Here is a 27,907-nt window from a genome sequence, read left to right as displayed (position 1 = left end):
CCAAAAAACACTCATTTTAAATTCCCTGGTGATTTTTTTTATCAACCCTCTCTGAATAAGGCCCATAGTCTGGGATAGTTCCAATGTCCCGCAATTTCTTTAAAAAAAATGTGTAGTCTTTAAGGTAGCCCTGTAGGTTTTGCACATGTGGTTTAAAGCTGCAGCCCAAGCAATATCCTACATGTGTGATTTTTTTAATCAGTGTACTATGAGGAAATACTCATAGCATTTTTGTTTTAAACAACTCTGAATTACATATTTAATATATTATGATATAACAAGCAGTAACCATGTACAAAGTCACATCCCCTTCCTCTTCTGAAACAGGCTCTGGCACACCCCTTTTTTGAGCATATTGACAAACTGCCATCCAAAATATATTTCAAACTAGGTGTGCAGCATATAAATAAACCCTGCCTAAGCCCATTGGTCTGAAAGCGAATTGCACAGCAGATTCTAATGCCAATTATCGACTATGGGGATATAGTGTATGGTACAGCACTCCAAATTCATCTTTGCAAACGTGACATTTTTACAACTCAATGTACCATTTTGTCTCACTATGTAACTCCAACACCCACCATTGTGATATTTTAACTGAACGTTTGGCTATCCCTTGAGTCCAGACGTAATATACATCTTTCCTCTCTCCCCTTTGAATACTTTCTGGACACGTTACCCAACTTTCTGATCTGGCTTCTCACCTCTACTGTACATGGCACTTATCTCCTTAGATCCTCCTCCAGAAACCTGCTTTTAGTCCCAAGGGCTCTTCCTTCTCGTACCGATCACCCCAGTGCTGGAACAATTTACCTGAGTGCCTCAAATTAGCTTCCTGTCTGAGTTGCTTCAAGACTTTGGCTGTTTCCCATTTGAAACATATTTGTAACTGTAAATTGTAATGTCAACTTGACTCTGTGCCCAGGACATACTTGAAAACGTGAGGTACTGTAACTCTCAATGTATTTTTTGGTAAAATATTTTATAAATAAATGTTTTGGAAAAAATGAACTAGGGCGCAAACTCTGATGTCAAATAAAAAAGAGGTAATCGCGAATACTACCATACGTAGATCCCTTAAGTGTACCAAAATAATGGAACCACTTTTGGGGAATTTCTCTGCAGCTCAACCCAAGCTAGGATCTATCCCGGATCTTTGGAAATGTATGGATAAAGAGAGTAGGGGTGCACAGAATCAGGACACACAAATATATAAACACAATGTGCTTGGATTACAGATGAATAGAACTAGATGTTAAGTGATGCAGCACCAGTATTAGACAAATATGGTATATATAGTAGCAGGGCCATGTGTAGAAAGTGGGATCTTTGCAATTTTCTTATCCCAATGTACTTTTCGGATCTTTGTTGTTGTGTTAGGGTGTTCTCTGACGTCAGTCCTCACTCACGGATGTTCTCACAGACCGCCAAGCACCACGATTAGATAGAAGTTTAAAAGCAAATGTTTATTACAACAAATATAATTAAAAGAACTCCCATATTAAACTTTCTCTGTCGGCGACGGTACTCCTCCGGTTCACTGCTGAACCGCCTTGCTCCCGCTACTGAGTCCGGTGTCTGTCGCTCGAGCGCAGCTCTGCCGAAGAGGTACGGTGGCCGTCAATGATCCGTTCTGTGTGCACCATCGGGAGTTTTGATCCCTGGCGGCCACCGTACCTCTTCGGCAGAGCTGCTCTTCCCCTCTCTCTCTCCCCCCCTATCTCTCTCCCCCCTCTCTCTCCCCCCCCCTCCCTCTCTCTCTCCCCCCCCTCCCTCTTTCTCTCCCCCCTCTCTCTCTCTCTCTCTCTCCCCCCTCTCTCGCCCTCTCGCTCTCTCTCCCCCCCTCTCTCCCCCTCTCGCTCTCCCCCTCTCTCCCCGCCTCTCTGTCCCCCCTCTCTCTCTCCCTCTCGCTCTCCCCTCGCTCTCCCCTCCTCTCTCTCTGTCCCCCCTCTCTCCTCACCCTTCACTGCAATAAATTCTTTTCAGCATCTTGTTTTCCCCACTGAACAACGTTTAACACCTGTACATGAAATATTCTCTGGTGCAAAATCTGATAATAAGCAGCACAAATAAAAAAAATCCATTTGATTGTAATTACTTTAACCAATGTCTAATCTTATACTGTTTCACTACTGTACGAGGGGATCATAAATGCATACCCTCCTCAACCGTTAACATTTGCAAGTGTCTCCATTTTCACAGCTCTTGATACTTGTTAATGCTCAAACTGACTACTGATTTCATAGTGTTTGTTTGCTGGGCCTTTATTAGTCATGAAAATTGTGGTCTGTGTTGGACAGGTAAATAATGAACTTTTTTTGGCATATTATCAGTGAATTTCTTTGGTTACAAAAGTAAGCAAACTTTGAGTTCTGATTGCAGAATACATGTCGATGTTTTACAGTATAAATGACTTTATGCATGGTATCAGTGCTCATTAGAAACCTTTGGAATCAAGTTACACAACATTCAAGAATCTACTGTACATATCTTGCCACCTGGTGTCATATGGCTGATCCAGACATTAACACTATACAGCAGACTCAACCGCAGACATTGTGATACCAGATGTTATGAGACTGTGCAATTTAGCATACTGAGCCAGCAGATGTCTGCATCTTCATAAGTTTAGTGTGTACCTGAAAAAGTAATATTTGTGGACTGCAGTTTTGTTAACATGTGTGCTGTAGTAACTCTTCTCTTCATTCCTTTGTTAGATGGTGAGCTTTCCATCCCAAATGAGGAAGGGATGCTGGAGAATGGGCAAGCTCTTGGCACCGGTTCATCATCGATGTCTCTTATAACAGAGCTGGAATCAACTTCAGTGTCAGGGGAGACTTGTGCATACGAAGTGCTTCCAACCTCTGAACTCATGGACGGGACAGGTAGACATGCTGTACTAATCATAGAGCATATAAGACAGGAACCCTGTAAAACATGGAAGAATCCAGGAAAGAGTTTAAATAATGTAGAGACCCTTTATCAAGATGTCATATCGTTGTAACCTATTAGTAATTTTGTGATCTGGAGAGAATTGCACTTTTGAAGGCAGGTTTAACATGGCAGTACATTGGGTGTCGGATAAATATTGATATGTACATACAGATGTAGCCAAGGTTATTGCATCCACTGGTAGCACAGCATATTGTGTTATAATAATGCATAATGTCACAGCTTCCATAGTATTCAATGGCAGTGATAGTGTGAAATATTTCACACAATCATAAGAAAGAGGGGGGGGGGGGATCCTCCGGCGCGTGGTTTCACTCGTGATTCCGGGACACATGCAATGTAAAACAAAGAGAGGGACCACAATCAGGAGTGGTTAAGACACAGTAGTAAAACGTATGGAGTTCTATAGTTAACACACTTACATTAAAACAAGAAGTCTTCAATTTGGGCATGGGGAGCACCTCTTGATGATACCTCAAAAAAAGGGGGGAGAGAAGGGAAACATAGTATAACACTGTTTATTAACAAAAGTACTTAAAAGAGATTGCAAACTCACAAGCAGCCATTAAAAAATGGCGTAGAGAGGAGTTGTCTCCAGACTCCACCGATCGTCCTCCTGAGTGGTTGGATATCTATGTGGAGTCTGTTCCAGCTGGTAGAGTGGTGATGCAGGGATGTGGTTTACAGCGGGGTGGTCTTCCGTGACGTGCACAGCCTGGATTTCCTCCCGTTTGTCAGTCTCCTTGCTGCAGCTTCCGCCTTCCGCGCATGCGCATGCGCTCCGGTCGTGATGCTGGCCAAACTGGAATTGCGCTCTTACTCCTCTGTACGGTGGCTTGTGATGCCCAAAGTCCGTCAGACGCGTTTCGCAAATTAGCTTCCTCAGTGACCACCCCGCTGTAAACCGCATCCCTGCATCACCACTCTACCAGCTGGAACAGACTCCACGTAGATATCCAACAACTCAGGAGGACGATCGGTGGAGTCTGGAGACAACTCCTCTCTATGCCATTTTTTAGTGGCCGCTTGTGAGTTTGCAATCTCTTTTAAGTACTTTTGTTAATAAACAGTGTTATACTATGTTTCCCTTCTCTCCCCCCTTTTTTTGAGGTATCATCAAGAGGTGCTCCCCATTCCCAAATTGAAGACTTCTTGTTTTAATCTAAGTGTGTTCCCTATAGAACTCCATACGTTTTACTACTGTGTCTTAACCACTCCTGATTGTGGTCCCTCTCTTTGTTTTACATTGCATGTGTCCCGGAATCACGAGTGAAACCACGCGCCGGAGGATCCCCCCCCCCCCTCTTTCTTGTGACTCTATATACAGAGGTTGGTGAATCACCTCTAAAGAAACTCTGGCAGCAGGATCACACTCGGTGAGGGACTGAAGTTCTGAATCCATTTTATTACGGTTGGCGCAGTTATTATATTTTTTCCTACACAATCATAACACCAGCAATTACCCTGGCTACATCTGTACTTTAAATAGATATATTTTTAAATGCCCACCTGATAGCACCTTCACTCTCTCTAGGGTTTTATAACTTTAACATAGGTCTTAAACCAGGAACCCATCGGTGGTGTATGTCAGAATTATTGTTAAATTATGAAGTGTTACACTAGCCATACACTTAATGAGCTCGTAGATTAACATCATTGGTTACTGCACATATTGTAAAGCCTTCATTGCCACACTTTTCCAGGAATGCATTATCATTTTTACTTCAGTTTCATGTTGTGATCAATTGCAGCTCAATAAAACCATAATGACTTAGTAGCTTGTCTTTAAGACGATAATAAAGAGAAGATATATAAAAACTCATATTTTTGTAGCAGGGTTTACATTTTAGGGATTATAGCCTTGAATAACAGGCCTCCTACAGCTTAAATGGGTTGCAGAGCGTTGTAATCAGCTCCTGTAATTACTGTACTGCACGACTGCACTTCTCTGTGAATCAGTGGGGACATCTGGTGGATAGTGAAGTGGGCACAATCATTCCAGCCCACAATGATTTTCACTGCTCAATACTGTATGGCAAAACAGCAGTAGATAATGCTGGATTCACTCTAAATTGTAGTATTACTGGAATAGTTTCGTTACTTTTATTTATTCCATTCTAGCTTAATTTCTATGCAAGTTTTAGGTTATAGAGCAGGTTTCGGTAAATAGATAATTGATTTAGAAAGCATTGTATTTTCTGTTCCCCAGCACAGTAGATACCAGCTGCAAACATCAAAACCCCAAATGTTCTCTCCTCCGCATACAGTGCAGGTGAAAATCCTGTTGGGGGAGATACTGTACATGTCGATCTATCACAGTTACACAGCCCTTCTTCTAGAAATGGGCTGCACACAATACTCTTTCATTCCTAGACCGCGTCACTAGGGCAGAACATTATAGGAAAAGCACACATTGACGATTGACACCTTGAGGGTTGTCATTAAATCACCATAGTGCCTAACGGGGGCACTCACGTAAGGACACTCCCATTGAGTTCAATTCTTGACTTGACTACAATGGGAGTTTCCATAGTGCCCGCCGATCAGCACTATTGCAGTTAAATGAATCATCCCCATGGGTACTATTTAAATTGCATTGGAGTTAACGATTGTTAACATAATTGAAGTTAATGGTTGTGCATTAGCCATTTAACAGCGTGGTACACAGGCCACTTGTTGTTTTATCATAGCAGAGTGAGGCAGGATTTCAATAAATACTTGGGGTCTATAGGGGTTATTCATTACACTGTGATAGTGCCGATTGACGTCAATGGCCCGATTGGCACTATCACAATTTAATGAATGATCAAGGCAAATTTGGTGCAATCCTGGGGGAAAACGCTGCACCGGATGTGTCAAAGAAAATCTTTCTGTCTGTGTTGATAGAAGCAGCATGGTGACGTTTCATTAAAGAAAGTCTCTTATAGGCAACACAAGCAGGGTTTTATTTGTCTGGGCCTATTAAAGCAGCAATTCTCCACAGTTCTTATCTCTAATGTTACCCACACTGATTCCAGAGATAAATCCAAATATAGATACAGGGTCACCAATAGAAAGCTGCATCTCCAGTTGAAGACATGACTCTTTATTGGCCACTGGAGTGAGGCTGACCACGGGAGCCATGTTATGTCCACTGGCGGGGTCCTCAGAGATTGCGGGACTGTGGATCTGCACCAGGGAACCCCACAGTTTAGAAATGCTGCCGTAATGCTAATTAGGTGGCGTCAACCTTGTCACATAGAAATTTGATATCAATAATAATGGGGGGCGGGGTGGGAGTTACATTTGATTTGAGACAATGATACTGCTTAAAGGCACAAATATCAGCTATTTCATCCGTGTATGATTTTTCTTAAGCTGCTCAGAAGGGAAAACTGCCTCTTCAATGTTGAAGCACAAGCCTGCCCCCTTCCTGCTTTTTCTTCCCCCATTATTTGACACTGCAGCACTGTGGGTCTGTGCTATTAGACTCACACCACCAATATACATAAGTGACACATGTCCATAAACTGCAGCTTCTCTGAATAATCAATATTTATTTAGTATAGCATCGAACTGTGTGCATCCTTTAAAAAAAATATATATATATATATATGTGTGTGTGTGTATGCTACATTTTTATGGGTCTACAGCCACTGAAGTTTGATGGCACTATTGTTTGTTAATATGATAAAAGATATAGATATATATTATTTTCCCCCTTAGATAGTGATGACCGTATACTCTGCGCTGTACAGAGAATCTTTTTGCATGAACAGTAATCCCTTTAACAAAGTTTACAATCTGATTTTGAATTCTAAAACACAAGTAAATTAAGTACCTTTCACAAGGTCACAAGGGGCAGACACTGGGACTCAAACTGGGTTCAACCCCGGTATAGGGTGCCGGTATAAAAGTAAAGACACTGACTCTGAAAACAATGACACCGAGTTTGAAGCTAAGGTAATGAAGGGTTTAAACCAGAGTACGTGGTTTGTTGGGGGTAGAGGGGTTGGGTGAAGGGGGTAGTTGCCCCAGGGTGGTTGATTAGGCCTACGAGGAAGGTTGTGGGAGTGATTACCGCTAAGGTAATGAAGGAGTTAACTCCTCCTGCTACCCGTCTGAGAGGCCTAACCACCCACCCTGGGGCAACTACCCCCTTCACCCACCCCCTGTACCCCCAATAAACATTCAAATACAATACAACAACCAATACACCCATTGATTGCCAGTATGGTTTCCTATGCCTTCAATGGGAGCAAAGATAACCCCAATGGCAATGAATGGGTGCCCTACTACACACCCCCTCTACCCCCAACACACAAAAAAATACCTTTTGCAGACACAATGAGTCCCTGTCCTGTAGAACTTACAATCTAATGTTGGTGCGTGAGGCACTGAGAGACACATGGGATTGCACAGGGTGAGAAGGAGCCGACCCCGGGATTCCAACCAGTGCCGTTACTTTCACTTTGAGAAGAACAGGGCAGAAAAAACTTCACAAATGATAGCATTGTTGGAAAGCTTGGTCTCTGTCTGATGTGTGTAACAAGTCTGCTTTCTAACCTATTTGCTGTTTGTGTTGTTGTCATGCAAGTTACTTCTCTACATGTAACACTGTTGCGTCTGTGATGTGGTTTATGTTCTCCAGTGTCTGAAGATAGCCCATCGGAGCCGGGATCCATGTCGCAGGATCCATCATACAAGCAAATCCTGCTACTACCCCCAAAAAAATCTGCAGCTTTCCCTGTAGACCACGAGGACACCCCTGTGAAACAGCTGTCACACCACAAGCAGCCCCCCGCCCTGCCTCCTAAACCCATTTCCAGAATGCCCAATCACATAGCAGGTAAGAGAATGTTCATGAGCCTTCTGTGCCTCTTCCTTCCCTAAGTCTTCAGGGTAAATATTCCTCTGTCCCACCTTACATTCATAGGGTCTTATCCAATAGAGGTCCATCGCACAGATTCTGTGCGCCATCACATTTTATTGAATAAGGCCCATAGACACATAAGCAGAAGTTTGCGTCATGCATCACTTCTCTTTTAGCTGGTCCAAAGTGCACAGATGATCAATATTTACGTTGAGACGTTTAAATTAACCTTCTACGTGCTTGAGGTCCAGCGGCACCAGAATGCCATCGACCTCCAACATTTGCAGTCATGAAATCTCTTTAGCAACGATCACATAACCGCCACCCCCCCCCCCCGGATTATGGAAAACCATGTGGAGGGGGCTCCACTTACCTTTCAATGGTACAGACCGTTCTGTGGGGAGGTCTGCCTGATCAGCCCTCGGGCATTTCCCCATGATGTACCAAGTACGTCACTAGTGGAATCAGACCTTCGGTCACAGCCATCTCGTCATGACCAAGTCTCCACCAGTGTTTGGCCACAAAGGGACCCTCCACCCTCTCTGCTGTTGGACACTCAGCGATTGGTTGCTTCGCCAAGAGAAGTTAATTTAAGCATTAATTTAGTGGTTAGGGTACATGATTAAGGATAGGGGTTAGGTTTTTAGGATAAGGGCTTTCAGGGTAAGGTGTTAATGTTTTTAGGGTAGAGGGGTAGCGTTTGTACTAGGGATTAAGATTCGTGGTTTTTAGGATAAGGTTATGGATTTACCTTCATGGCAAAGTGGCTGGCGGCGAGAGGTCCCTGGTGCGAGCAGTAGTGGCTAAACGCCAGCAGAGATTTGGTCGCGCCAAAACGTCGGTTACCACATGTCCTAGACACTAGGGCACTGAAAAACATGCCAGCCAAATTAGTAATTGCAACATAAGGAGAAGGTGTAAACATCACAGCAGATAGTAAAAAAAGACTTCTTAAAGGTTGCATCAACAAGATGCAGTATTTTAAAATCTTTTCTGGTTGATGTATTTATCAACACAGATGCAAAAATGTTAACAAGTTGGTGATTATCGAAATCTTAGCCCAACACATTTGGGAGAGACGTCTAATTTTGTTCTTTGTGATATAAATGGGTTGTTCAATGAATACGTAACCCCTTCAGTACTAGGGTGTCAAATATTTGTATGAGGCATGAAACAAATGTTCATGCAATGCACTGATGTCCCTTCCGGTTGCAATTGATTAGCAGGCTATTATCAGTACACTAAGAATTGCCAATATCTGCGAGGTGACGCACACAAAGCTCAAACGTGCATTGCAGTGGCATGAATTCACTTTTCAGTGGATTGCTGCCCTCTACAGGTACTAAAAGTGTATTGCAATATGATGGGGGATATGTACTAAAGCAATTGGTGGGATAAAGAGTGTTACTTTGAGTGCCTCTGCGCCAGTTTTTCCAGGCACTTTGTTCCATTTTTGCTGTGTGCACCAATTTGTGATTGTGTTCAGTGTCTATAGAAGGAGTTGGCAGGAGTGCATATTATAATGCGATCTATTACGTTTTGCACCTACTGTGTCTGGCATACATTTCTCCCTTCTATTCGGTCCTAGAAACATACCATGTCCGCGGTGACATAAACCTCCCTGCACAGCAATCTGTGCCAGATGGACTAAACTTCACACACAAGCTTCTTGCACACTGTGCAAGAGAGAGCAAAGCATAGAGGTGGCACCAAAATACATTTTTCATTGCGCTGGTTCATCTCCCCAATGTGTCATTTTCTTATTTGTACCAAGGAAACCATAAACACAACCTAAAAAACCTACCATACTTCCGCAAAACAGAGAAAATGTTGTCAGTGAAGCATTTTGACGGCAATTAGGCCGCGCTTATAGTCCCGGCGACGACGGCGTGACGTCGCCGTTGTAATAGCGATTTCTGCTTATAGTGTAGGAGACAAGAGACGGTGACTGCGGGGCGTGGCCATGAGCGGTGCGCCCTCATTGGCTGAACCGCACACGTGCTGCTGACGTCACGCGCCGGTCGCCGAAAAAATCAATTTCCATTGACTTCAGCGATTCTGGTCACTGTGTCGCGCGGTCGCGCCCACTATAGGCGCACGCGACGGATTAAATCAACATGCTGTCGCCGGGACTATAAGCGCGGCCTTACACTATACATGAATGGTTTTATCTGCATTGTTGTTCCTTCCAACCTGAATAATGTAGGAAATGAAGGCTTTTGAAGTTTTGCTGTTTTTGTTTTCATTTTGAACTCACGTGTTTTGTTGGTTCTTTTGTTTGACGTGTCCCCCAGATATAGATTTGATGTAATATTTCATATACAGTCCGGATGCTTCCCTGAATTGTAGTGGCTGCAATCCTCAGACACTGCTCACATTTCTGTGTCCTGTTCTGTCTCCTTCTCCTGTGTGCCGCACGTTGCTGAATTTGTGTTGTTGACATTTTCAAGAAATGAATTTTCTTTTTAAAGGTCAAGGCTCGCGAAAGAGCCAGATATATACTGGCAAAGTTCTCAGTTTGACTGCTACCCTAGTGGGTGAAAAAGGTAAAAAAGCTAGATGGACAGGTAAATTGATGGACACGTATTTAAACAGGTCACCTAGGAGGGGCTGTGTCTTCCAGCATGAACATCTTCCCAGTTGTTATTCTATTTTATGCATGCACATTACTAAACTTGCAGATCATTTTTCAGTGATGCCGTATATTGAATTAAGAAGTAAGATCAGACATAACACTTGCAGTAGATGTCTGTGGGCACCTGGATTAATCTAGCCGTGATGTCGGGGTGCAGTCACTGCCATTCATGTCCAGTAACGCCACATCGGTTTGCGATACCCCAATATCACGGCTTGATGGATCTGTCCCATTATTATTCGCTTCGATTTAAAAACTTTATTCAATTAGTTGTTGGGTATTGTTTGCTGTGCATTTTGCAGAAATATCTGCAGATCTGAAGTGCCACCTTGCACATTATCCCGTTTCCTATTTCAAAAATCATCAATTGTGTGTGTGTGTAAATAAATCCATGCCTGACTAACAAAAAATGACACATACTGTGCATAAAGTGCTAATGCAAAGAGAGGTTTACTAATTATGCACTTTATGCCCAATGTTTCAGCAAGCCCAAAAAATCCACATGAAAAAATATCATAGCAGGCAATGTATGTAACTCGAACAACAAAAACTATGAAATAAACAAAGTAAAGTAAAATAAACAGTAGCAAGGAAAAAGCCATCCTAATGGCGAAGCGTGCATTGGGTCAGGAGTGATCTGTTGCTGGACGTATTAATACCTCATTCATAATGTCTGGTCGTCTGAAGTGACTTTGGTGATCCATGTGTGAAGGTCGTGACGTGTGTGAAGGTCGTGACGTGTGTGAAGGTCGTGTCTGTGGTGTGATGTATGTGCGTGAAGGTCGTGTATGTGGTGTGATGTATCTGCGTGAAGGTCGTGTCTGTGGTGTGATGTATTTGCGTGAAGGTTGTGTCTGTGGTGTGATGTATCTGCGTGAAGGTCGTGTCTGTGGTGTGATGTATGTGCGTGAAGGTCGTGTCAGTGATGTGACATGTGTGAAGGTCCTGACTGTGGTGCTTGGGTTTCTGAAAATACCGGCTAGACTATTTAGCCAGTAGAGAGGGCAAAAGACTGCAGAGAGCATCATGCTGGTTTCACTAAAATTGCTACTTGCAAGTCCTGCCTATAACATCTAGGTTTCGGACAATGTTAAGTATATTACCTGACAAGGCCCCTTACCTGGCACAGGATACTCAGTGTAGTAGCCTGCTGACACACTGGTAAAGATTAATATTCATTATCACAAGGACTGGCTGCTAAATTCCAGTTGCTGTTGGATTGAACTCCTATATCTACGGAGGATGACTCATGTAGACCAAATCTATTTACACCTTGATCCTGTCCTTTTTATATCTGATACCCCTTGATATATACCTTGACTACGTACTATTAGTCTGCATTCACTAACCAGCCCACCGCAAAGAAAATTTGAATTTAATTATTGAAAATATTTCCAAGTGCTCTGTGGTGAGTGATTTGGGTATATTCAGTTTCTTTAAGTGCTGCACTAGAATTTTTTTTGTTCTATCAAGTCCATATTTCATAATTTTTAGAGTTAAACATATTCCTTATTTTTTCATGTGGAATTTGTTTTGATTACTTATACTAATTATGCACCTTATGTCCAATGTTTACCTCTCTAAAATGCATTAGCACTTTAATGTATGTATACATTAATTTTTGCTAGACATGACGCCAATTTAACATACAGTATATGGTTATGACAACCCAGGTTGTATATGATTTATGCTATGTAATGTCTCTACTTGCGATGGATCCAAAGTTTTTGAATCTGTTGTCAAATAATACATTCTATTGTAATTCTATTCTATGTACACGCCTTAACTTTTGTACGTTCATTTATGACTTTAATTTAGTTTTATGCCGTTTTTTTATTATTAGACTTGGTTTAATACAATTTATTTCCAGTAATGACAACCTGTTACAAATATGATTTTAAGATCAGATAAGAGTGAAACTACTCTGTTCAAGTCACAAGTACTATATATACCACCCCAAACACACCTTTTTATGTGTGCACAAAAAAGGAACACACCTGAGATGCTAATTTAAGTAATTTAAATATACTTTGTTTATCCATATTTGCATATATCCCAAGTATCTTAAGTGTGCACAGGTGTCTATGTTGTCTAAAGGTCTGCTTAGGATGGTATATATAACATTTGGAAGTTTAGCAAAGAATATTGTCACCTATATTTCAGGATCTGGAGGGGTGTATCGCCCCCTTTTGCTATGACCTAACTAACGTCATGTTAAATGCCTTCGTTAATTATAACAGAGCTCTGTGGATAGGCGTTGTTAAGGGGACCGCCTATTTTGCATGTATCATTTGCACTAAGGACCGTTGTATTTAGGACAAGGCCCGTTACTGCTGTCAACAGCACATAACACTGCGTCAGTGAGCTCTGAAGATACCCGTTAGCAGTTATTGCTGCATTAACGTAGTCCGTTATTGACTAAACACCTCGTTGAGTCAATAACGGACTTCTGTGGATCTGGGCCAATGTGAAATTAAATCACAAGCAGTATTTATCTCGACTAACTGATGGTCATCCTGATCATGTTCAGCCTTGTCTGACGGAAGACTGTGTGATCAGATATGTTCTCCTCTTTTCCCTTTTCCTTTCTTTCAAACTTTAATGTCTCCTCCAATGAAAATGCAACAATGTCATGCTGCTACTCAAATATGCAACTGAGCTAACAAAGCTGAATGATATAGTAGCAGCATTCCTTCCAACATTGGGCACATATGAATAGGTACGATACACTTTAGTTTCTCTGTCAGTGTGAGATACAGGAGCTGACAAGCGAGTGAGAACCTCCTGTGTTGGGTCCATTAGACATGCAATCTATTAAATGCAAAGATGATTTTATTTAAAAAAAAAAAACTAATTTGCATGTATTTGTAATATTCACATAAAATAGAACAGGTGATAAATTCTCCATACCAGGCTGATTATTTATCTACCGAGTCATTTATCTTTAAGCTCCTCTTACCGTGCACCCCAAAACTGGAACAACCTACCGGAGACTCTCACATCCACCACCAGTTTAAGTTCTTTCAAATCTAAGGCTGTCACACATTTTATCCTGGTCTGTCACTGTTACATACGTCTATAATATATATTATCTCTTACTGTGCATGCAATGTATTGTACATAATGTATACCCTGTTCACTTATGTAACTGTATTTGTAACCATGTATTATTTGTCATATTAACTATGTCCAGTACATACTTGAAAACGAGAGGTAACTCTCAATGTATTACTTCCTGGTAAAACATTTTATAAATAAATAAAAATTAGCTGAAGGTTAACAAGCTTCAACCAATGGGAGGCAGGCAGCGGTGTGCTCCTTGGCTCCCACACTGAGGCAGAAAAATGAGTACAATAGGTACACCTGGTTTTAATAAGTACAAGTCATACAACATACTGTAGGTACAATACCTGCAAAATAGGTACAGTTGGAGGGTATGCCCAAGTAGTAGAGCCTTATGTACGTTTATCTTTTCTTTTTTTAGACTCCGGTGCACCTGTGAAACTGCCTTGTATGCCAGGGAAAATGTCTCCTCCACTACCTCCAAAGAAAGTCATGATATGCATGCCATTAGGGGGGGCAGACTATCCACACGCCTCCTATTCCAGCCAGAAGAGCTCCCAGCATCATCATCACACTGTCCTGCCATCCCAGTTAGCAGCCCATCAGCACCAGCTGCAGTATGGTAGCCAACACAGCTCAATATCCAGCCACCCTTCACTTCCTCCGGGGTGCAGAGTGATTGAGGAGCTGAACAAGACACTGGCGATGACCATGCAAAGGTTGGAAAGGTGAAGCCTGTCAAATACCATACAGTAATCTGTTTCAATGTTTAGAAAGTGGAAATACGCTGGTGCAGTTTCTTATTGTTGCTACTGATATTCATAGAGCTAATACATTCCGATCCCTGCAAGGTAAGTAAAAAAGAATTTCAACCTCAGTAGATTATCAATGACTTCATTTCAGCATTGCTGCAATAAAATGTAATTGAATTCATTGAAAAGGAGTGTGAGATTTCCACCTTCATGGTGATCTGCAGGAAATCTTCACCCACCATAATCTGCTATCATATATATTCATGTTGTTTTAAGACTTTTTTTGTGCAATCCTCCTGTGCTATATTTAAAGTTACTGCTTCATGGTGTGCACTTAAACATTGTGGTTGGTAACAGCATTTTATTATGCATGGGACTTACATTGCTTTCTAAGATTTCTAATTACAGTACTCTGAGGCTACAATGGCCACGTTTTCGGCTTTGTAAAAAATTATAGGTATTAATGGCCTAGGAATACCAAGAAATTTGAACCAGCAAGTAACATACTGTAAGACAATGCTGATATTAAAAAACATTTAACCTGGGTTGGGCATGCTCGCGGTCCAAGGAAATGGCTGCACTTTAAACAAACGTCATGCAGGAGGGGGACATCCCAGCTGAAAATAGTTGCACTGACCGACGACCCCAAAGAAATGCATCAACTGCAATCGGAACGCTCTCCATATGACCTGAAGGCCGAAAAAGACCCCTTAGGAGGTTTCGCAATACTTTATGAAGCCGGCAAGACCGCCAGAACATAGCGGGGCCACCAGAACATGGCAGCTCCTGGCTGTGACTCTGCCTCTGATGGTGAGTCATCTCCCCCAGTCTCCAGAAGGGACATGATCTAAATAAGACATTAAAGAAGCACTGCAGTCGAGTCCCAGAAACATTGATTGCCTGAAGGAGATCACCTCCATTTGAGAACATATTTAAGAAACAATGAGCGCATAGAGTCCACAGCTCACTCACAAACTATTCACTCTAAGGAAATTGCTGACCTCCACGGGCAAACTAATTCTATTCTGGGCAACCTGGAAGACGCCGAACACCAGTCCAGACACAATAACATTTGAATTGGAAATGTGCCTGAAGAGGTAATCAATTACTTGCTTGATTCATACCTTCCCCCCTTTTTACAACTCTTGTTCCTACATTCAGAGGAAATGTTGCAAACTAAGAGGGCCCACAGGGCTCCAAAACCTAAAAATATGATGGCTTACAAACCCCGAGATGACATTGTCCGACTCCAGTATTTCCAAAGCAAAGAGGAAATTCTAAGTGACTCTAGATCTTATAAGGTGGATCCCTCAAAATACATTGATGTCCAACTTTTCCTGGCCCTGGCAGTGGCCATTCTAGCCAAAAGTGAATAGGATTCAGTCTCTCGATCAATTGGAAAGTGTTTATTCGGCTCAATAGTTCATGTGAAGCACCTACCCAGGTTTTATAAGGTGAGGTAATCTATACATTTACCTCTTGTGCAGAACCTGGGGTCTCTGGTGCTGTGTGAGTTCCCTAGCTGCTTGCAGTTTGCAGTCTTTAGGGGCTGTATTCCTCCGGTATAGCTGTAGACTCAAACCCAGAGTCCAACCAGAGTACGTGCTTTCGGTTCAAGGTAAGATGTACAAAAAAGCTGCAAGATGCGTAGCAACTGCTTGTACGAGTCGTGGCACAGGAACCCGCACTGCTCACTCCACTGAAACAGCCCTCGCCAAAATAACTAATGACCTCCATGCTGCAAAAGACAATGGTCATTACACTTTGCTCATATTACTCGACCTTTCTGCAGCCTTTGATACTGTGGACCACGCTCTTCTACTTCACATTCTCCAAGCTCTTGGTATCAGTAACACAGCTGTATCCTGAATTTCCTCTTACCTCTCCCATCGTACTTTGTGTCTCGTTTGCTAACACCACCTACTCTGTCCTGGGACCTCTTCTCTTTTCTCTTTACATACTCCAGGTAACCTTATCACATCTCTATGCTGAAGACACCCAAATTTACCTTTCTACCCCTGACCTTACACCTGCTGTACAGACCAAAGCCTCCAAATGTCTTTCTGCTATATCTCCGGTCTCGACTATTGTAACCTTCTACTGTTCTGCCTTCCTGCCTCTCGCCACTCTCCCTACAATATATCCTAAATGCTGCTGCTAGAATCTCTTTACTCTCTCCTAAATCTGTTTCTGTGTCTCCTGCTGAAATCCCCCTCCTAGCTTCCTATCAAATCCCGTATTACTTACAAAATTCTGCCCCTCCTTATCTCAGTCCTAATTTCTCGCTATGCACCTGCCTGACTGTTGCTTTCTGCTAAAGGATGTCTTCTGTCTGCACCTTTTGTATCTAAAGCCATCTCCCGCCTTAAACCTTTCTCACTGATTGCCCTCACCTCTGGAATGTCCTTCCCCTCAATATCCGACTGGCACCCTCTCTATCCACCTTTAAGACCTACTGTATCTAAAAACACCTCTTTAACGAAGCATATGGGTAGCTCTGCTGGCTGATATTATACATCTCAGATGCACTGACCTTGACCTCTTGCAGATGCACTTACCATAACACCCTCCTACTGTCTCTATAAGCTCTCCCTAATTACCACTTGGTTGTAAGCTCTTCAGGACAGGGACCCCCTTTCCTATTGTTACTGTCATGTCTGAAGCACTTATTCCCATTGTGTTATATTATGTCACGTGTATTACTGTTGTTAAGAGGTACATACATACTGTAATGGACGTGCTCGCTATAAACCAGGACCGGACTGCAGGGCTGAGGTGGGGATAGAGAAACACCGACCTGAAGCTGCATAGCCGAGTCAGGATTGCAGATTCCGTCGTTGTGGGTAGCCGGGTCGGGGTTGGAGAGGTGAGAGTAAACGAAGTCCAGGCTGGGGTCAAGGCAGGTGGCACAGGAGCGATGGTCGGGGTCACAGGCTGGGGTCTGCATCAGGGAAGGCTCTGGCATAGGGACTACAGCCCAATGAAGCCTCTGGAAGGAGGAGACTCCAAAGCAGGAACAGCCACCGAAACAGTGAAGCTGTAGAGCAAGAAATCAAGCGCGGGCGCTTCAGCACATACTTGAATCAAAATCATTTGAATTTAAAGTTCACTTATATGAGTAGGTAGGAGATTCAATTTATCGACTTAAATCTCTGAATACATGAGGGGAAAATAAGTTGTAAAACTAATTTTAAGTCCGTTGATTATAATACCTATATCCACAGGAAGAGTTGTCATTTTAAGAAATGGCTTGATAACATTCCACAGGGCAAACTAAGGAGGATCAGACGGACTTGCACTTCAGATAAGACATACTGTATCAGGACCAATCAAGCATTTTAAGAGAGCGATTTCTAGAAAAGAAGTATAACGAGAATGCTAGATACTGTAATGCACGAGGTAACTAAAATAGAAAGGAAGGATCTTTTAAAACCTAAAAAATTGGTCAAAGAGGATAAGGGGACATTTATTCCCTTTATCACCCAATATAACAATGAATCACAAGAGATCAGGAGGATTGTTGGGAAACACTGCCCAATTTTGAAACAAGACCCCATACTCAGCGGTATCCTGCCAGATAGACCGCTGATTGTTTTCACAAAAGCCCATAATATAAAGGACAAGGAGGCCCCTAGTATATTCAGAAGGAAATCTGTGTAAGGAATCTAAAAGTTTTTTTTGTTTTTTTTAAATGTCTGAGATATGTGGCCTGTAAATTTGGCATCGACAAAAGTAAGAACTTTACTTCTAAGATCACAGGAGAGGTGTTTACTATCTCAAGTTTAATTAATTGCAATACAGACTTTGCGGTCTACCTACTGTACTAGAGTGTCCGTGTGGTCCGCACTACAAGAAAACTGAAAGTCAGACTATTGAAACATGTGAGGAATATAAAGAAAGGTCTGGAAACTCGCAATGTTTCATTGCATTTTAAGAAGTGCCACCACTCGGATCCAAGGGGTCTTAAATTTATAGGAATAGATCATATTCCAAGGAATTGGAGGGGAAGCAATAGAATCCAGTCTATCTCCCGGGAAGAAAGCTTTTGGATTAACAGATTAAAAACCTTGAGACCCCTTGGAATGAATGTGGACTTTGATTTAAACGCCTTTCTTTTATAGCTGTTTTTTGAAGCTCTTGATCTTTTGAAGTTGTCCCTACTGATTTTTTCCATATTAGTTTAAGATTTTTATACATTTTTTATGTATTTTGGATTTTAGTATGTATGATTTTAGAATATGTATGTCTGTATGCACACATGTGGTTGCATACACATATATTTTTCATATAACACGGATTTTTACCATCATATATTTATATATACATATATACTGTATATATAGTTTTGATATCTAAAAATTTATATATCAATCTAATGGAGTCTGCTTATGTCCCTTTATTTTTGTATTTTTTACAAGAGTATTTTTGGAGTATATTAAAAATAATAATTTCTCATTTTCTATAGCTCTTTGCAGCTTTTTATAGCTTTTCATAGTTTTTTTTTATATTTAAGATTAAAATGGGTTCTCTTTTTGAAGGTAGACTATGGGAGCCATAACAAGATGATTTGACACTATTTTGAATTGTCAATGAACTTTTCTCTATTTATTTTAGTCACCCACAATCGACTGTGTATATATTTATAGACAGGGGTTTCAATTGAACCATGAGATTGAAGTTTTTTTAAATGTGATTTTATGTTATTAAAGAGTGGGTTAGCCTTTATGGCTTTTTAGACCATTGATATATCTTTAGTACACTAATGTGATTGTCAGGGACCGGTGAGGTTTTTAATGATACCTGTATAAATTTTGTATGGTAATCTGAGGGCGGACGGCAATAGAGATCTAGCCAGTAACATTTTGGGGGTCGTTCTGTGTATCACTGAAGTCAGTTGAGATATATCATATTAATGAAGCGGCAGGATATTTAAACTCGGCACCTCCGGAATACCGACATAACCCCAGAAGAAGCCGACATATTTGGCAAAACGCATTGGGCTTTTTGGACGTTGGAGGGCACAGTATCAACCCCTCTGCAGTTCAGTGTGCTGACAACAGAGGTCCCGGAGCGTCTGCTGGTGAGAGAAGCAGACAGAGGAAGCTGTATGCCGATGATCGCGAAGAACGGGAAGACGAGCACCTGACGAGACCGGAGCAAGGGTTGGAGTGCGCCCCAAGTCACTCCCTGCACGTTACCTTTGGGGAGATTGAGAGTTTTTCATTATCCCCTTTGTGTTGTTCGTTGCCTGGAGTAAAAACATTATTGCACCAGCATTTTTGCATTTGTTTCTTGCTACATTACTCAAGAATGGAGGTTTGATTCATGATGTCCTGGTTCAACAGAAGAATGTGCAACATTCATTAGCAGTGCTGGTATCATCTATTACCATATATTCACTTTACTATACACTTTTTCAGTTTGCGCCGTGATCACCAATTCTTTCTATCCTTTTTACCTGCAAAAGGGACTGCCCCCTTATCCGTAGATGGGACATTTGCAACTGATTAAGGACCCCTACATTTCAGTACATCAGTCTTTTTGTCGTTCTATTCCCACCTTTTCCTGCAGAAATAGATTAATTCCCCTTTCTTTCTCTCTACTGGGATACAAAACACTCTAAATACGAGGAATACCATTTTCACCCAAACGCCTCACAAAGAGAAACGTTCTCTCTGGGAAGGAACTATCTGCCTTACAAAACATACTATTATCACTCCCCCTCACAGGTTGCTCTGGAATTATTTTTAGCCTGTTTATTTTTACTAGTTATTTTGTACTACCTGTAGTTATCACCTGTCGGTTCACGTCACACCCTGTGTTTATGTTCTATGTCCTTAATTCTAGCACTAATGTTTACGTGAGTACGGTTGTAGGTCTCCTATCTTTTAAAGTTGAATTACTATTAAAAGGTATTTTTAGATTTTCCACAACTTTGTGCGCAACATAGGATCTCTCTATCTGCCGGGTTCGCCCACAGATTCCTCCATTCTGTAGATACTTTACCCCAAGATCCTAAGCAACACCCAGTATCGCCACTAATAATCACTGCACCAGTGAGCAAGACATATCCAGTTCACAACTGGACATTTCTCTTTTTTTTTTATTTTTTACAGTGCCTCGGACCTTTCCTGAAGTCCTCCCATTTACGCCCTTTTTAGTGGAGACTCCGGGTCTCCTGGTGTGAAACTTCTTGCTTTATGTTGAGGGTGTGAAGCTCTGAGAGACTTCAAGATCCGTACTAAGGCTGCCAACAGCTTTTTAAGACTTTCAGCTCTGCCGCAAGACTGTGAAATTCCTTCTTGGAGATTTCTATTTTTGTGTGGCGGCTGCTGATCTCCTGGTGTGACCCTTCCAGCTCTTTACTGAGAGTATGAATCTCTTCCCGAAAGACCTCCCCCACTCGATATCGAAACTGTGAAAGTTTCTGGGAGACTGCCAGCTTCGCAAAGAGACTACAAATCTCTTCCCGAGAGGCCTCGAGCCCCGTACAGAGGCTGCAAACCTCCTTTTGAGTGTCCCAGCTCTAAATCGAGATGGAGGGCCTCTATTTGAGCTGCCTCCTGCTTCTTGTCCATGGCGGTAAGTTCATTGTTCGCCGTCTCCAGAGCTGCCCTCAGTTTATCCTGGTTTTCACTCTGGTGGAATAGATGGTGCTGTAGTAGGCTAATGTCTGGCATCGTTACCCATAACAGGGTATCTCGGCCCCCCCTTTTTCCCCACAGGACCTGCGGACATGTCTGACCTTTCCATAGTAAATGGAGAACCTGGTTTCTTTTTCTTCCACCTTTTTGCTTTTGACGACTGTCCCATCAGGGATACTAGAGTCTCCTTCTTTGTTTGAAACTTCAGCCGTTACACTGAATCCACCATGCTTTTCTTGCCATTGTTTTAGCTGGATGAAATATTTGGCGAACAGCTGCTTTTGCTGCCACCAATCATATTCACGGTCATAAAGCCCTGTCTTCTCGGTGCGTGCAGCTCCAGCATCCTAGAGGTGTTTTGTGGGTGTCACGTTTCTTGGCCCAAATAAGTGACATCCTTATCCGCGTCGGTCTCTTCGTAGGACCCGTAGGGACACTCTTCTGTGTGCAGCGATTTTCTCAGTATACGCTACAACCCCAGCTGGTAATTCTGCAGGAGGGCAGATTTCACTTGCAGCATTCGTAGCTCTCACAGGCGTCACTCTAGATTTGTATTTATTTCTTTATTTTTCGAGACTTTGGTCACTGAGTCAATACCTTGTGTGGGTTGCCATCTGTCGCTGTCCCATCAGTTAGACTGCGATGTGGTGGCTTTCTCCAATTTTCTTGATTCTGGTCACTTCTGCACATGATTCTTTTGTTCTTGTTTTTGGTTGCTCAAGCCTTTGCAGGGAATGTATGCAAACAAAAGTACAAACATTTTCCCAGATGGTCTCTGGAGTTCCTTTGAAATTCAATGACCACCTCTCATCCCTCTTCTGACACCATATGTAGGATAGCTGTGCAGAGGTATAACCAGGAAGACGTAGTAAGGGAAAATTAATGTTGGCTTTTATTTAGCCCAAGACTTTAAACAGTACAGCTTCATGTCATTATGCAAAACAAAAACAGGCCCATCTATTTGTAAGGGCAAACTCATACTTCACAGTCCCTATCTGCAGGGCTGGGTTGCTAGGCCTCTTACCAACCTCTGACCCCAAAGCCCTGTAAGGGGGCTCTTTGCATCAGACCGGGTCTGGGTTGGTGTCCATGGGGTGCACCCTCTGATGGGTTCCAGGCTCCGCTGTATCCTGGAATAGAGTGTCTGGTTCTCTGGGATTTATCTGGCAGCACACACTGCCTTAGTGCTAGAGAGATCAGTTCCTGAGGATATTTCTGGCAAGACAGTCCCTCTGTGTTAGAGAACCCCAAGCAGTTTGTGCAGCACAGTTTTAAACCTGCTTGAGCCAGGTGGAGTCTGGCTAATTGACTCTAGCTGAAATTAACCAGCTCCCTGCTGGACTCATCAGCTATAGACAGGCTCTGTGTGCTGCCTATTTAAACTGGGGAAAGGCCCTGTCAAACTGATCCATAAATTAGATCAATTAGTTTCTTTATAAATGCACCTTGACTAAACAAATGTATAATTAAATTAACCAGAGGAGAACTGAACCAATTTTTAGTTTACAAAGACAAAAGGGCCGTACACTGGACAAAACAAAAGATTTACAACAGAAGCAATAATACGGAATAAATCTTGACAAGCCAATTGAAATCTAAATTTACTTATTGAATTCATGGTATTCGTTCCCAGAATGGTACAACAGTATATGATGCTATACTTATTTGTAATGTGTTCCGAAACTTCTATACATCCCTTTATAATGTGCCAGAGCGCAGGGATGCCTTGGTCTCAGCTGTCTGCTATTAATTATGTTCTCTCCAAATGTAATCTACCCAAAATGTATCCTGAAGATATTACACCCTAGGAGTCTCCAATTTACTTTTCTGGAGAAATCTGAAGTAATTATATCGCTTTGGGGGGCAGGACCCCGGTCCAGATGACGTTTCCGACATTTATTATAAGAACATTGCTGTAGTTCTCACCCCTCAATTTATTATACTATTTAATAATCTCTCGGGTAACCTCCCCCAACCCCCCTAATCCGATTCTTCAGGCATCTGTAGCAGTATTCCCCCAAAGAGGGAAAATACCCTTTAAACTGGTCCATATTCATATTGAACATAGATATTTAACGCTACGCTGAAACTATTGCAAGCAGACTCAACCTAATTCTGCTGAAGGTTATCCATCCAGATCAGATGGGCTTTTTCAAAGAGATAAGACTTGGATAATACTAGTCACATCATCAACCTTATTCACCTAGCACAACGCTCAAACTTTTCTTATCCCTAGATACCGAAAAGGCTTTTGACCACCTTAACTGGCAATTCATTCTCTCCACCCTAGAAAAAATGGGGTTCAGTTCTAAAATTGTGTAGTGTATCAACATTCTTTATAGTTTCCCTTCTGCAATGGTCAGGTTCAAATGCCTTGAGTTAATCCCCATTTCCCATTTATAATGGAACTTGCCAGGGCTGTCCCCTCTTCTTTTTGCTATATCCATTGAGCCATTGTCATGAATAATCCTAACATCTTGGGGTTTAAGATTTAAAGAAAACAAGAATTCAAAATCCTTTTTTTTTTTGTTATAAGTAATGAGTAGTAATATACACTGTGTCCACGCAGTTGATAGCTTAGATTTTGCAAAGGCTTTTGACATGGTGTTACAAAAGTTGGTGTACAAAATAAAGTAAATTCATCTGGGTGCATACAGTATAGTTGCATCTGGATTGAAAACTTGTTGAAGGATAGGCAGCAGAGTTGTAAATGGAAGCGCCTCAAGTGTCAGTACTGGGGTCACTGCATTATAACTTGTTTATTAATTACCTTAAGGTACAGTACACATAAAGAGAAAAGTCTTCATCTTTGCGGATGATAATTATATGAAGTTATATACTGTAAGGTAGTAAAATCAGAGCATGATGTAATTTATCTACAGAAGGACTTGGATACAATAGAAGCTTGGGCAGGTAACTGGCATTTGGAGGTTTAAAAGATAAATGTAAGTTTAGACTTGTGAGAAGCAACAATAATCATGCTACCTACACGATAAATAGGCCAAAATTGGATCAATCCTTGATGAAGAATTTAGGTGTGCTTATAGATGGCAGGCTGTCCAGTAGTGCTCAATGTCAGGTAGTAAATGCAAAGGCTAATAGGATATCATCATGCATACAATGTGGTACGTATGAATGGGAAGACACCATTTTGCGATTGTAAAAATCATTAAGTCCACACTTTAAAAATGGAGCCTTTTAAAGGGGATAAGCACGTCTCACTTATGAGGAAAGACTATTCAAATTAGGATTGTTTACATTAGAAAAGAGGGCAATACAAGAAACAAAGGGAACTTGTCATCCCAGGACATTACACATGACACGGGTCATCCCTTGAGACTGGAGGGAAGGAGATTTCACCAGCAGCAAAGAATTATTCTTTACTGTGAGCAGGAAGAATTTTCGATACATAGACTGATGGCAGATGCAAGAGATATCTTTAAGAAAAGATTATACATCTCGTTAGAAAGGACATGTATAAATAGATAGAAGTATGATCCATTCAAATGGATTTTTGTCCCCTCTTAGGAGACATAATTGACAAAAAAAAGTGCGTTTTTTGTTTGCTTGCTCTGGACCACTGTTTCCCAACTGGTGGTTCAGATCTCCCTATTCTACCCTCTGCAACCCTCCCCCCCCCCCCCTTCTACCCTACAGGTTTAAATATCTACTTGTGCTTTCCTCCCCTCCCCCATAATCCTTGGGCTCTATCAACTGCACCGCCTCTACCTTCTGCCACCAACCTTCCTTTCACCCTTCAGGCTTCCTGCTCCACCCTCTGACCTGCCACCCTCCTTCCATCCGCTGACTTGGTGTAGGAGGTAAGGGGAGCTGGCTGTCATGAGAATGGGATGAAGGGGAGAGCAAGGGGAGGATGTGGGGGAGAGAAACAGAGGGGGAGGATGTGGGGGAGAGGAGGGGTGGGAGAGAAACAGAGGGGGGGATGTGGGGGAGGGGTGGGAGTGAAACAGGGGGAGGATGTGGAGAAAGTGATATATGTGGGAAGAGGGAGACTGTTTCACTGGCATGACACTAAATTGTTTTCACTAGCATGACGCACTATTCTTTGCACCCCACACTTCCTGTTATAGGGGATAAAGAGAACAAATATTTTATAGCACGGGTCACGATGAAAAAAAAGGTTGGGAACCACTGCTCTGGATCAATGTAACTGTAAATATAGGATGAATATCTCAACGTTAGGTTTAAAACGGTTGAATTTATGCCTAATCTACAATACAATTATGGAGCAGGTGAGAGACACTCATTTTTCTAAAGTATCAAGTGACTTATTACAATACGTAGAAAGATACCTGAGCACAAATCTGAACACCCCTACACTGCTTTTCCCAATTGGCTTATGTCCCAGGTTTTTTTGGTGTGTTAATTTTTTGGGAATCACTCCAAGTTTTCTATAAAAGGAGTGTTTGAAGAGATATACAAGTCACTAATATATCCAGAAATACAACCCCCAACATTTAACCATGGTTTATATAAAAATATCGGTGTCACTGAACAGGAAAGGGGCCTTCACAATAATATTCATATTGTATGAAACTAGCCTAGCTGTGCTGTTTGTGTGTGTCACAGACCCTTTTATCACTGAAAATGATTTCTGTGATGGGACATTTTATATTATACTTTTGCTGCCTTAGTGTTATTCAGCAATTTCCCAGGATTTCAAGAGGAGTTTAGAGAACTATAGTATGGAGCTTTGAATTATGGAGCAATCATGATGCCTTATATTCATTTGTCACATTGCCAGTGTGTTATCACATGGGTGAATTAGATGTGATTGGTTTTTGTGTCAGCACTTCTTTTTATGAAGCCCCTGACCAATTGCACTTTTCCCTGCCTGCAACTATTTGTAGAAATAAAGAGTCAGCTGAATTGTTCCAATCATACGACGATGACATTAGGACAGAAAAAAAAAAGCAAAGACATTAAAAAAAAACATAACGGAAACATGTTTTTAAATGTATACAATTAAAAAGTCGAGTAGGGATTTTTCTTATGTTGTACAATACAGTGAGATTTCAGCTAATACACACAACAATTAATATTTCACCAGTCTTTAACTCCTTGTCTGCCTGGGTGGCTTGCAATGGAGTGTAAAGCAATACCTTGCTAATACCTTTAATAGCACAGGTTTTAACATTCTGTGTCACAAACATTCATGCTGTGAATAAACCACACTTTCATTTATCTGTGTAGTCGTTTATCGTATTATGGCTTTTTTGTTGTAATTTCTTTATATATTACTTTATGGGCCGCAATATCTTTTTAATGGACCAACATATCAATAGTACAATGTTGTCTTGTGGAAAAGCTTTCCAGCTGGCAAAGGTCTCTTCATCAATAATATGTAGCAAACCTGGTGCACATTACAGGGCATCTATTGTGAGGTTAGCATAAATGAAGAGCTTCCATTTCATTCAGCTCCGATACGGTACATTTCACAAATCTAATCCAGGGTGGCCCAAACCTACAATAGTTGATATGTCTGGTTTGTGATGCCAATGGATTCTGGCCAGGAATGCATGCAATGTTTAGTAATTGTTATCTGTAGATTTCCACACATTCCCAGATTTGTAAACATATATGAATCATATTGAGTATCTCTGGATCATTATTCCATTAATATATTTGAATCCAGACAAAAGGTTTTGAACTGTTGCCAACTGTGGTAGATGCTGTAAGTTTACATTAGTAACCAAATATATAAATACTGTATGCATAGGCACTTATAATATCTTAGCCTGTTCATGTTGGGTGCTAGGGGAAAATGTGTGACCAGAATTTGCACTTTCTCCTAATCTTTAAACCGCTCTAATGTAACCTCTAATATTTCATCGTAATAAAATCTTGTCTGCCACATATATTCAAAATACTAACCAGCTGACAAAGTGGCTTTGCGTGTATAAACACAGCTGCATTGTTCAGGTTACAAAATGATAGAAACAGAGGTGTAGCTACTGTATAGCCCGGGCAAAGCCCGGGGGCCTGCTCTCCCCCCCCCCCCCCTGTTTGTGTCCCATCTGTCTCTTTTCTCCCCCAGTTAGAGGAATGCTGGGAGAGATGATGGTACATGGCGGCATCAGGCCGCCAGCGTTAAGTAGAAGAGCAGCTGGCAGAGGAGTTAGGAGTTGCACGGAAGCAGAGCAGGACTGCTGGGGAGGAGCGCGCACCAGCGGTCCGACCCGAAATTCTTTCTTACTTCCGGTGTCTTTGCTGCTACAGCTTGCTCCTCCCTGGCCGTCCTGCTCTGCCTCCGTCCAACTCCTAACTTCTCTGCCGGCTGCTCTTCTGCTTAACACTGGCGGCCCGCCGCCGCGTACCATCATCTCCCCCCGCCTGCCTCTATCACCACCTTGTCCCACAGGTAGGCATAGAGGAGGAAGGGGGATCTGAGAGCTGGAAGAGGGGGAGAGAGCTTATAATGGGCCCCTGAATTTTTTTTTTGCCGTGGGGCATGCGCATATCTAGCTACGCCACTGGATAAAAAGGTTCTTACCTATTTCAACACTGTTTCCATTCAATGTGACAAGCTGTAACAGTCTGAAATACATACAGTATCATTATTAGCATGGCTTTTCAGTAATTCCCAGTTGAGATGACAAATCAAGCTGTATACTCCTATCATTGTTCTGGAATGAATCTTCATTTATCTCCCTAAGTGCTCAGGCCACAAATTGCTATCCTGGCACAAAGTGGATTCCAACTGAGCACTTATTGGCTTTGCCGTTTCTTCTACCCATTTTCTGCTAATTGCTCAAATTGTGTTGGAATATTCCTTGGACATACTTTACAGCTGTGTGAATAATTTGGGTCTGCCCAGGAAAGACAACATACGACACCTTATGACCAATTCATGTGAGTAGGAAATAAGATGTCTTCCAGCGGCAGATGGTGTCTTATGGAATAGCACTTCTTGGGGAATATGGACTCACGTGTTTGTTTTCTATTTAAAAAGCTGTTTGCTATGAAGAATTGGGACAGATATACAAAA

The 27,907-nt window shown here is 41.9% G+C and overlaps 1 protein-coding gene across 9 annotated transcripts in view; it reads left to right on the top strand.

The window, feature by feature from the left end:
- PHACTR1 (phosphatase and actin regulator 1) overlaps positions 1-27,907 on the top strand; it is a 442,415-nt gene that overhangs the window by 383,690 nt on the left and 30,818 nt on the right. For 6 of the 9 annotated variants that reach the window (XR_012799116.1, XM_075585688.1, XM_075585693.1 and 3 more), the window contains 4 exons: positions 2,718-2,885; positions 7,583-7,780; positions 10,276-10,371; positions 13,924-14,230. Coding sequence is in view for 8 of the 9 variants with exons in the window: in XM_075585688.1 (XP_075441803.1) it covers positions 2,718-2,885; positions 7,583-7,780; positions 10,276-10,371; positions 13,924-14,230 (769 nt within the window). In the remaining variant the exon portion in view is untranslated. The remainder of the gene's footprint in view (positions 1-2,717; positions 2,886-7,582; positions 7,781-10,275; positions 10,372-13,923; positions 14,231-27,907) is intronic. The other 3 variants (XM_075585691.1, XM_075585690.1, XM_075585687.1) reach the window with 2 other exon arrangements.

Source organism: Ascaphus truei, chromosome 2, assembly GCF_040206685.1.
Source record: "Ascaphus truei isolate aAscTru1 chromosome 2, aAscTru1.hap1, whole genome shotgun sequence".
NCBI lineage: Eukaryota > Metazoa > Chordata > Amphibia > Anura > Ascaphidae > Ascaphus > Ascaphus truei.
Note: the sequence above shows the minus strand (reverse complement) of the source record. Positions and strands in the feature narration are given on the sequence as shown.